Below are 12148 nucleotides of genomic sequence, written 5' to 3' on the forward strand. Positions count from 1 at the left end.
AACTTTATCATCAGTCTTACTTCTGAGAGCGCCCATCACTGGGGTTTTATCTTCTCACTGTGAAAACTAAGGTAAGTGGGCACGATTAGTGGGCAGGGCATGAACAGGCAGGAGAGGACAATGATATATGATAAAATGCAAATAGATGCATGCAGTGGTATTTATTTCACCAACTGGAGCAGAGAAGTAAAGTACATATTGCTCCCAGTGAGCTTTCACTCTTGCTCCTAAGGACACAGATTAGCTGTAGTGATATAGAAATGTAACAGCAAACCAATGATATTGTATAAGTGCATTTACAAAGATGGGTTGTGCATAGGATTCCTTTCAGATAATCATGAGGCGCACTTGAAATATCAGCTACAATAATGACATGTTTTAGATAGAAACCTAGATAGTGCTGTATGATGCTCTAAGTGCTTTTGCATAAAAGGTGTTACTGTTGCCAAATGTAATGTGACCCTGATAGGACTCTTCTCAGACTGTGAGTCCAGATCTGACTTTTCCCACTGCAAGGCAACAAACAGTTTATCTACTTTTACATTGTTTATTCTGGCGCATTAAAAATTTTGAGGTGTAGTGAAAGTACTTCATGAGCATCACAGCGATTTCAAGGCAGATCTTAAAACATTACAGTGCACAGAAAGGGGTCAATTGTGAAATGGATCTAACTACATGGATAACTGTTTTCCTCTACTCATGATATAGTGTCATTCAAGGACTGTCACACCTAATGCATTGAAATGTCACACTCTAAAAACATGGGCATATTGCACAGAATAGTTACTTTGTAGCGATGAAACAACAAGCATTGGCATAGCCAATAGGTCTCGCCTTTGGGACCTTATAAGTGGTTAATTATCCAGCACAATAGCCTTGGTGCAACACCATCAAGTCAGGACGGGCATCTGAAATTACACTTTTGTCAAACTCGGGCCTGGATAGTGTATTGTAAAAACAACAGTTGATGGACTGAATGCAGAAAAATGTCATACATTCACCCCAGTACAGTTTTTTTGCTCACCATGCCATTCCAGTTTGAAAGTGTATTGTGGCACTTTGCCCTTCACCATGCGCTCAACTACACCACGTCGAAATTGTGACGCAGTAACCCAGGAGAATGAAACAAGTACGTTATACCTTTCTCGTAGCAACTCTGGGTGCAAGTGTAATTGACATCTTGTTCATGCTGTGTTTTTCCTCAGTTGTTTTGATTAACATGCTGCCCATGCACAAATACCTCGCCTAATCACACCATGCGCTATTAACGCCCCGGGCGGTAATGTAATAGTGATATTTGCCACATCGTCGTTGCAAAGAAGGTGTTAGGACATTTGGATGTTTTATTCATTATTATCCCTTGACTGGGGTGCAGTATATCACGGAGATGGTTGCAGAGATGAACGTCATGTGCGATATGTACCCACAAAGTGCTGAAGAGATTGTGCAATATATTACACAGTTGTGGGCAGGGTGTGTAGTCTTTGACTAAAATGGGCAGTGCTAATGTGGGTGTACTGAGGCATGCAGAGCTGATACAGGTGTACGGTGTAATCTACTTTACAACAACAACCTGTGCATGTTAACAAAGATAGCACCTAAAATAGGTAAGATAAAAAAGATGTAAACCATCACTAAAGGTTACTACGTTAAAGAACATTTTCTGTGAGTGAAGTAAACTAAAGTAATAAAAAACATGGCCTCTGTACTTCATGAAATATCAAGTGCGGTGCCTTGAAGCGGAAAGGTTGGTTCCGCTGGAACTACAACTCCCAGAATGCACCAAATATACAAGACTAGAAAAGTACTTCATTCCATTTCACAGATAGATTTTGTTGTTCCAACAATGCACTGTGAGCCCCTACCCACTTGAAATCACTAAGGGCGGCTCCCTCTCACCTTGAAGTAGGCCACCTGTAGGTAGTTGTAGGGGCTCCTCTTGGTGAACTCGAGCTCCAGGTCCTCAACGATCTGGTAGAGTCTAGAGGGGCAACTCTTCAGGCAGTCGGCCAGGTGCAGAACAGAGTGGAAAAAGCGCCGGTCCTTTAGGGGTTGGGGGTCTTCCGGGGGGCCAGGCTCTATCAGCCCCTCGCAGTGCCCACAACACCATGCCCGGTAGGTGCGCAGGGCCGCCCGGCTACGCAGCGCCCTCACCATGTACAGGAGGACCGCAGTCCAGTCACCCCGGCGAGCAGCGCCAGCGTAGCCATGATCTAGGGAGTTAAAGGGGAGGCTACCCCAGCTAGTTCAGTCTGCTGAACTTGCCAACCAAGGCACAGCATCCAGGAGAAGGGCACTCACTGGGCCGTGAGAGCAGAGCAGTACCCGCTGAGTTGGCACTGTCAGCAGGAGCAAAACTACAACTGTACTGGCGATCACCTCTAGATGGCACCACTGCAAGTACCGCGACATGGAGGCTATCTTGGATTAGGGGTCTGTGCTCGTACTATGTCAAAATAGTTTAGTTTGGATAGCCAATACGTCGTGCCCAGTAAAACTTGTCGGTCCCGTGGATTTAAAGGCAGTCGGTTGGCTAGATAAACAAAACGTTCAACGTCAGCGTGTAATGCCAGATTTCAATGTATTTTACTTCTAAGGAAGCTGTGGCATCAGCAACCAGAAGACAACTTTAACAACCGCTCGCCAGGCAGCCACGGTTTATTTTTGCATCGCGCTTTCAAAAGTGAAAGCGAGATGCAAAAATAAACACGCGGCAGAGCTTGTCTTTATGGGGCCATGTGTTTAAACATAGAGGCTATCATTACCCTCAGAACGTCCTCTTGGTACTAATTCAGTACTTTTCATTTTTAATCTTATTAGGATGACCATTAATAAATAACCTCATATATGGTTACATCCTAGGGTAATTTTAACCTAATTTTCTCTCATTCCTGCAATATTAAAGAGCTCTCGAAGCCCACCCCAATGCAGAGTCATTCATAGGGTGAGGGTCCATTAGTTGATATATATGTAGGGTAACTGGGAGATGGTAAAGTCCCATCATTCTTTCGCCTCGTTCCTCCTTCTTGTGTTAAGATAACAAATTAGTGACTGTCAAAAAACCTTTTCTCAATTCTACACCCCATTTTAATTTTATCCGATATAACAAGCCTGGCTCATACATTAAGTACAGTACATGGATACAGATAGCCATGGGTGCCAGTAAGAGAATGCCTTGCCAAAAGCCAAATACAGTAGGTGCAAATGAAACCCTCATAAATGGCAAACTCTCAGTTTTGGGGATAAGAAATTAAGAGTCCCAGTTTTGGGGATAAGAATCGAGAGTTGTAAGATGGAGAAAGCTAACTGAGCTAGTTAGACGGAATACTGGCATCTGCAGCTCATTGTGGAATGTATCTCACACAGGTTTGAGTAGATAGAGACAAACAGCCATAGTTTTAGTAGACAGTGGTGCTCAGACCTTTGAAAGAGTGTTAATGCAGGGGGGCTTGTCAAGGAATCTATATATCAATAGTATAAGGCAGGCTATGCTCATCAATTAAAAAGATGCAAAAAGAACAAATGATGGACAAAATCCTAAACAATGTCAAACACTTACCCCTGTACAGAGATCTGGACCTAAATCCTAAGACGTGGGTCCGTGTTCACTGTGCCATTAGATTCAATCTAGCCTGGCTGATGAGGGGTGATACCCCGAAACCGGTCCCAGGATGCTTGTTTCGGTCTGGGGAGGAACTGGCCTGGGAGTTCAGGCTGGATTGTTCTCACGGGGAGCAGGGTTGAGACTGATTTGGATATGGCTGGTTCCAAACTGGGGTGGCGTGGTGTGGAAAAAAAACGATGGATTAAACTCAGATCTGTAACATAATTTGTTCTTTTTGCTTTTGTTGCCCTAAGTAGGAGGGTTATGCCCAGACGTGGGTCCCGTGCTCACTGGACCACTGGATTCAAACTAGCTTGGCTGATGAAGGATGATACCCTGACACCGGTCCCAAAATGCTTGTTTCTGGTCCAGGGGGGACCTGCCCTGGCAGTTCGGGCCGGACTGTTCCCATGGGAGAGGGGTGAGGGGGGGTTGAGACTGATTTGGATATGGTTAGGTCCAAACTGCAATAAATCTGCTCCAGCCGTCTGACTCAGTTTTCAGAGTCAGACGGCAGGAGCATATTTATTCGTACTACTTGTGAAAGGAGTTCCAAGTACAGCAGTTGCAGTCCTATGTTTTTGTATTCCTCCCGGAAAACGCGTTCAAATGCTGGCTTCACTCATTTTGTCAAATCTTTAAACTGCTCATGCTAAGTGAAAGGGAGGTTATTGACTAACCTTATCCGGGCGTGTGGGAGTTAAGACCCACCAACCCCCGTGGAGTTCGAGGCTTCGACACCCATTAATTACCAAGATTATTCATGATCAAAACTCACACCTTGGAGAGCCTAAGGGCCCACAGTCTCTTAATCTTCAGCCTGATTCCTCACGCTGCTGTCAATCGGTGCTCTCTCCCCCCCTTCTCCTTTTGTCATGATGAAGACCCCAGGATAAGGAACTAATTAACTTTATTGCCCATAGGGGTCGAAACGTCGGCGGTCCTTCACTACTTTGCAAGCATAGACAACTGTGATTAATTAGCTGAGCCTACAAATTGTTATGTTTGTTTTGTATTAATTTGCCTTTACTAGGATGGATAGGTTTCAGCTATTTTGGATGTATATATTTCACACTGCCTTTCCTTTCCTACAACCCTCACAAGTACACATTCCCTCCTGAGCACTCTATACCCCTTCTTCGAGCACCGTTTTAACCAAATGTACAGACAATCATGCTGTCCTCTATAACCATGTGATGAAGAGAGAATAAATTGCATTCATTTGATTTGTCATGGTGATGTTTGAATGATTCAATTTCGTATCATCCTAAACTTATCTCCACTGTGACAATGTTTTGCTGTACTGTACATTACCCGGGTCCAGTGGTATTTCGGGTTACCCCATTGTTACATAACCCTTCACTATCCTTTAGGCAGCATCCGGGGCTTGCATCTCAAAGACATCGAAGGGTTTCACCTTTGACTGGTATCTGGGCGGTAATCCACAAGCAGGTCAAAGATCTGTCTCTGGTCTGTCCACAAACACCCCACACATCCAGCTGACTACTGAGACTTTAGTGGAAAGGAGCAACTGAGGAGGCACAAAGAAGCCCCCAAATGATAAAGACCAAACATGCAAGGCAGGATAAATGCTAGCATCATTAGAGGGTCAAAGATGTTCTAGAGTACCTTAAAAGCACTATGCATACAGGTGGACCCCTTATTCACACTTGACCACCTAGGCATATGTGGATAGGTGATTTGCTCTGAGGAAAGTCACAGACCCCTTTTAAGTTTGTGGGTGCCCATAACACCCATTTTGAGCATGACAGGATCTTTACGGAGTTCTCCTCTCACTCTCAAATTCCAGTTTAGTAGGTGGCTGGCTAGGGATTATCACACTATATTCAAAACCAGTGGAACTATCAGATTGCAACTTACAGTTACTGAGCTACTGCACCTTGAATGTCTGATCACGGCTAACCATAAACCAAGTTGCCCCTTTGTTTCCATAAAGAAATAACCATTCCCTTTGGAGCCCATGCGAATAGAAAATCTTGATCACGACCTGCAGCTTCCATGATATAAGCAACTAAATATGTTACCATTGAAGTGCCAACCAGGGTGAATATTCAACTCCTTACCACTCCTTGACACTCTGAACAGCTATGGGCTAGTTGAGGGATGGCACTGTTTATGATCAGTGTACCACTACCCCTACCAGTACACTGCAGGCCAGACATGCAAAAATCATTGCCCGTAGCTGCATCATAAAGCACTATTTCCTAGCTAATAGTTTTCTTATGCCAAAGCACAGACCCTTTCTTCAAAGGGCATACGTTCAGGCCACAGGCAAATAAAGAATAATCATCCCACCTCAGATATTAATGCCATCACTCCAGCACAACCTGGACTGCTCATGTATACTAATACACAGCCAAAGATAACAGACTAAGCAGGCATGCCATCGTGCCCCATTTATACGGCGGAAACAGGCCCTATGGCATAACTTAGACTAAGAGAATCCTAGAGATTTGATGCTGCAGAGCCGCTACAATAGTGAGAAACAGTGCAGTAGTGTTCACCTCTGCCATCTATGAGAAAGTAACACTAGTCTGCGTGATTCATGCAGCAGCCTGACATCATAGGAATGGACCTAGTTCTCCATTCCTGGTCAACTAATCTTGCACATGGATCCCCTTGAACAACAAGTGCAGCCATGCCTCGTGGCAAGAAAGGCTCTCTCCTACTGTAATTTTACAGTAGCTTTCCTAAGCACCTGCTAGTTGTAAGAGCAATACAGTCCTCAACAAAACGATAACGGACAAACTTGATGTAGTATTTCCTCATCAATTAGATAATAACTTCTGTGAGCGTACAAGCCTATCTTCAACAATTAGATTTAAAATCTCCTTGCTTCTTGGGGAGAATCCGTGAGCAAATTCAAAAATTAAACTATTTCCTTTATTTTGTTCCTGAGCTCTCTGCCACATAGATACCAAAATGAAACTACCCTAATTTTGTTGCAGAGAAGCAAACTCTTCGCAGTTTTATCAGGTGGTTAAAAAATACACACCTCTATACCATCTAAAAGATCTTTGGAAGTGTAGAAACATACTTTTTCAAAGAGAGTGTAAGATATTATGTCTCTTCACTTCAACTTTGAAGACGTTTTCTTATTACATCTATTATTTCTTCACTACCATTGAAATACTACTTCTATTTTAACACTGTTCTGATGTTCTTTTTAAGAGTAGTCTGGAACCAATTGAGCAGGGGAAAAGTAGTTTGACGTCATGCAGGTAGGCCGATAGCCACTTTGGCACTGGAACAACCATCTGCCACCTGAACGTAGCTTAACACTGAATGAGGAATGGCAAAAAACGTGAGGCAATGTCAGTGGCACAAAGGAACTCTGGCACCCATTGGAGTAGGGAGAAAGTGGTCTGGTTTCTATGTCTGGTTTGGGAGAGGACAGCTTAGGGCCTAAAGGCACAGGCTGTGAAGAAGAGGTTTGATAAAATTGCAGGGGGGCAAAATAAGTCTGGCTCCCACTGCAATGGGAAAAAGAGGAGGAAACTGACTGCTACAGATGGGATGCTGAAAAGCAGTCTAGCACCAAGGTGCGGTACAGAGAAAGCAGTTTGGCAGACTGGTGGAGTAGGTGGGGTGTAATAATACAAAGCGGTACAAAAGGGGGTGGTGATGGACGGAGCATCAGAACCAATCAAACACTCACACCCAGTCAACAGATCTGGGTTTGATCCATCACCGTTCTTTAGCCCACTCTGCCACCCCAGTTCAGACATGGCCATATGCAAATCAGTCTGACCCTGCGCCTCATGGGAACAGTCCAGCCCGAACTGCCAAGCCATGCCTTCCCTGGACCGGAAACAAGCTTCCTAGGGCCGGTTTCTGGCATTTCAGCCGTCTTCAGCCAGGCTTGCCTGAATCCAGTGGCAAAGTGAGCAAGAGACTCACGTCTGAGCATACCCTGTCAACTTATGGCGAACAAAGCGGTACAAAAGGGGGTGGTGATGGACGGTGCATCAGAACCAATCAAACACTCACACCCAGTCAACAGATCTGTGTTTGATCCATCACCGTTCTTTAGCCCACTCTGCCACCCCAGTTTAGACATGGCCATATGCAAATCAATCTGACCCTGTGCCTCATGGGAACAGTCCAGCCCGAACTGCCAAGCCATGCCTTCCCTGGACCGGAAACAAGCTTCCTCGGAACGGTTTCTGGCATTTCAGCCGTCTTCAGCCAAGCTTGCTTGAATCCAGTGGCAAAGTGAGCAAGGGACTCACGTCTGAGCATACCCTGCCAACTTATGGCGAACAAAGCGGTACAAAAGGGGGTGGTGATGGACGGAGCATCAGAACCAATCAAACACTCACACTCAGTCAACAGATCTGGGTTTGATCCATCACCGTGTATGACATTGTTCTGCATACTGTCCATCAACTGTTGTTTTTGCATTTGTCACCCCGAGTGGGACGGGTATGCTCAGACGTGAGTCCCGTGCTCTCCATGCCACTGGAATCAAGCTATCCTGGCTAAAGAGGGGTGAAACCCCAAAACCAGTCCTAGGATGCTTGGTTCCAGTCCAGGGAGGACCTGGCTTGGCAGTTCGGGCTGGAATGTTCCCATGAGGCACAGGGTCAAGACTGATTTGCATATGGCTGGGTTCAAACTGGAATGGCATGGTGAGCAAAAAAACGATGGATTTAGGCCCAGATTTCTGTACTGGGGTGAATGTATGACATTGTTCTGCATACTGTCCATCAACTGTTGTTTTTGCATTTGTCACCCCGAGTGGGACGGGTATGCTCAGACGTGAGTCCCGTGCTCTCCATGCCACTGGAATCAAGCTATCCTGGCTGAAGAGGGGTGAAACCCCGAAACCGGTCCTAGGATGCTTGGTTCCAGTCCAGGGAGGACCTGGCTTGGCAGTTCGGGCTGGAATGTTCCCATGAGGCACAGGGTCAAGACTGATATGCATATGGCTGGGTTCAAACTGGAATGGCATGGTGAGCAAAAAAACGATGGATTTAGGCCCAGATCTCTGTACTGGGTTGAATGTATGACATTGTTCTGCATTCTGTCCATCAACTGTTGTTTTTGCATTTGTCACCCCGAGTGGGACGGGTATGCTCAGACGTGAGTCCCGTGCTCTCCATGCCACTGGAATCAAGCTATCCTGGCTGAAGAGGGGTGAAATCCCGAAACCGGTCCTAGGATGCTTGGTTCCAGTCCAGGGAGGACCTGGCTTGGCAGTTTTGGCTCGAATGTTCCCATGAGGCACAGGGTCAAGACAGATTTGTATATGGCTGGGTTCAAAATGGAATGGCATGGTGAGCAAAAAAACGATGGATTTAGGCCCAGATTTCTGTACTGGGGTGAATGTATGACATTGTTCTGCATACTGTCCATCAACTGTTGTTTTTGCATTTGTCACCCCGAGTGGGACGGGTATGCTCAGACGTGAGTCCCGTGCTCTCCATGCCACTGGAATCAAGCTATCCTGGCTGAAGAGGGGTGAAACCCCGAAACCGGTCCTAGGATGCTTGGTTCCAGTCCAGGGAGGACCTGGCTTGGCAGTTTGGGCTGGAATGTTCCCATGAGGCACAGGGTCAAGACTGATATGCATATGGCTGGGTTCAAACTGGAATGGCATGGTGAGCAAAAAAACGATGGATTTAGGCCCAGATCTCTGTACTGGGTTGAATGTATGACATTGTTCTGCATTCTGTCCATCAACTGTTGTTTTTGCATTTGTCACCCCGAGTGGGACGGGTATGCTCAGACGTGAGTCCCGTGCTCTCCATGCCACTGGAATCAAGCTATCCTGGCTGAAGAGGGGTGAAATCCCGAAACCGGTCCTAGGATGCTTGGTTCCAGTCCAGGGAGGACCTGGCTTGGCAGTTCGGGCTCGAATGTTCCCATGAGGCACAGGGTCAAGACAGATTTGCATATGGCTGGGTTCAAAATGGAATGGCATGGTGAGCAAAAAAACGATGGATTTAGGCCCAGATCTCTGTACTGGGGTGAATGTATGACATTGTTCTGCATTCTGTCCATCAACTGTTGTTTTTGCATTTGTCACCCAAGTGGGACGGGTATGCTCAGACGTGAGTCCTGTGCTCTCCATGCCACTGGAATCAAGCTATCCTGGCTGAAGAGGGGTGAAACCCCGAAACCGGTCCTAGGATGCTTGGTTCCAGTCCAGGGAGGACCTGGCTTGGCAGTTCGGGCTGGAATGTTCCCATGAGGCACAGGGTCAAGACTGATTTGCATATGGCTGGGTTCAAACTGGAATGGCATGGTGAGCAAAAAGACGATGGATTTAGGCCCAGATTTATGTACTGGGGTGAATGTATGACATTGTTCTGCATTCTGTCCATCAACTGTTGTTTTTGCATTTGTCACCCCGAGTGGGACGGGTATGCTCAGACGTGAGTCCCGTGCTCTCCATGCCACTGGAATCAAGCTATCCTGGCTGAAGAGGGGTGAAACCCCGAAACCGGTCCTAGGATGCTTGGTTCCAGTCCAGGGAGGACCTGGTTTGGCAGTTCGGGCTGGAATGTTCCCATGAGGCACAGGGTCAAGACTGATTTGCATATGGCTGGGTTCAAACTGGAATGGCATGGTGAGCAAAAAAACTATGGATTTAGGCCCAGATCTCTGTACTGGGGTGAATGTATGACATTCTTCTGCATTCTGTCCATCAACTGTTGTTTTTGCACGTGTAATGAATGATACAACACAAAGCAGGAGATGGAGAAAATTGTTTGCCGGTATGAGGCAAAGGAAGAAGGCAGAGGGATAGAGCATTCAGGCACCCCTTATAGTGTGGAGAGAGCAGTCTGACACTGATTGTTGTTAGAAAGAAATCAGTTGGGCACTAGATGTGGTATGGAGACAGGAACCTGCCATGGTTTCATGTCAATTAGAAACATAGACAGCAAAAACACATACAGACTGTTAAAAGTAAAGAACTATAATAGACCTGCAAGAACTTCTACAAACAAAAGTTTTGACTTCACACAAAGTTCCAAACAGAGCCGAACTCACTTCACACCTATTGTAGAGTTGGGAACATAAGAATGAAAGCTAAAACCAGGCATTGTGGGTAAAACAGAGCCTGGTACATGCTGTGGTAGTGAAAAATCTGTCTGGCAAAAGATGGGGGAAGATGCAATCAGCCTGGCAGCAAGTGGGGCTAGGTAAAGACACAGAGAAGAGAGCAAATATGTGTATTTAGTGCAGAAAAGGTAGACTTGCACCTAGCAGTGAGTAAGAAAGGAATTTGTCACTAAGTGGAGAGAAAAATACACGGTTTGGTATCAGGGGCAATGAGGATAAATCAGTCTGACACACAGGAGGGACAGGAGAAAGCAGTCTGGCACCAGAAGGAAAAGGAATAAATGAGTATAGGATGAAGGTGAGTCAGATAAAACAATATAGAAAGCAATCCAAAACCTGGCGTATTGTGTGGGAGCAGTTTAGCAAACATTTAATGATCGGTAAAGGCAGGTGGCAGTGGGAATGATAGGGAGAAAACAGTCTAGCGAGAGTTGGGGTGATGGGATAAGATTCAACACCTTTCAGGTTTGGGGAACAAGTCAAGTGAGACAGGAGAGAGAATGGGGAAAAAGGGTTTAGCAGCAGGCTGGTGGGGAAAAAGCAGTTTGGCATTTTGATGTATGAGGGGAAATATGCCTGATAACCAAGTAGAGAGGGGAGTACATAGCGTGACTCTAGGTCGAGTAAGAGTAGATAAAGTACTCCAGATGTAACATGCAGAAAAGTAGTAGTGTGGCACAAGAAGAATAGAAGACAGTGGTCTACCACCATGACAGGCAGGTGGAGAACAAGCAGTCTGGCAGAAAAAGACGGGTTATGAAGAGAAAGTGATCTGGCAGCAGGCTGGAAAGAGAAAAATAAACCTAACATCGGGTGGGCAGGTAAGTGAAGATGGTCTGTAACCAGGTGAGGTACACCGGAGAGAAGCAGTGTGACAACCATATGTAGTGGCGAGAAAGCAGTCAGACAATGTCTGTCTTCTAAGCCTAATCAAGCTATTGGTTTTTACCTCGCTTAGTGCCTGCTGGTAGAGGGCACCAAGCTTCTGCATGCTGCTCCAGTACTTCCTGGCTGCCAAACCGATGGACATGCTGGGACCCACTACTCGAGAAGGGGGAACTGCCTCCTCTCTTGTAAGAGTCTCAGTGTATCCAGCAAAACTTTGAAGTAGCAGCAGCAACCTATAGGAAATAGAAGAAAAGAAAAAACAATCATTGGTGTATGCTGGTTTATAGGAGTGGGAAGAGGACAGAAAACTAGCGGTGGATGAATCCTTTGGAGAGAAACACAGCCTTGGATGCTACCTTGTAAACAGATAGATGAAAGAGTGAGAAAGAGCTCAGGCCAGTCTCTGGATGACGGATGTATCTTGATCTACATGTTTAAACATAGGCCCATGCAATGAACAGCCCCAAAAACATATCTGCCTTGCATTTCAGTATGCCTCATTGAATTAACTTGATTTCCTATAAATTATTATCCAGTATCAACCCATTCTGACAAACATTAGGA

At 45.7% G+C, this 12148-nt stretch overlaps 1 protein-coding gene across 3 annotated transcripts in view; it reads right to left on the bottom strand.

Annotated features, from left to right (window-relative positions):
- CCDC157 (coiled-coil domain containing 157) overlaps window positions 1–12148 on the bottom strand; it is a 380789-nt gene that overhangs the window by 155863 nt on the left and 212778 nt on the right. For all 3 annotated transcript variants that reach the window (XM_085635040.1, XM_085635039.1, XM_085635038.1), the window contains exon 3: window positions 11646–11817. In XM_085635040.1, coding sequence (XP_085491166.1) covers window positions 11646–11817 — 172 coding nt within the window. The remainder of the gene's footprint in view (window positions 1–11645; window positions 11818–12148) is intronic.

This window comes from Triturus cristatus, chromosome 11 (assembly GCF_964204655.1).
Source record: "Triturus cristatus chromosome 11, aTriCri1.1, whole genome shotgun sequence".
NCBI lineage: Eukaryota > Metazoa > Chordata > Amphibia > Caudata > Salamandridae > Triturus > Triturus cristatus.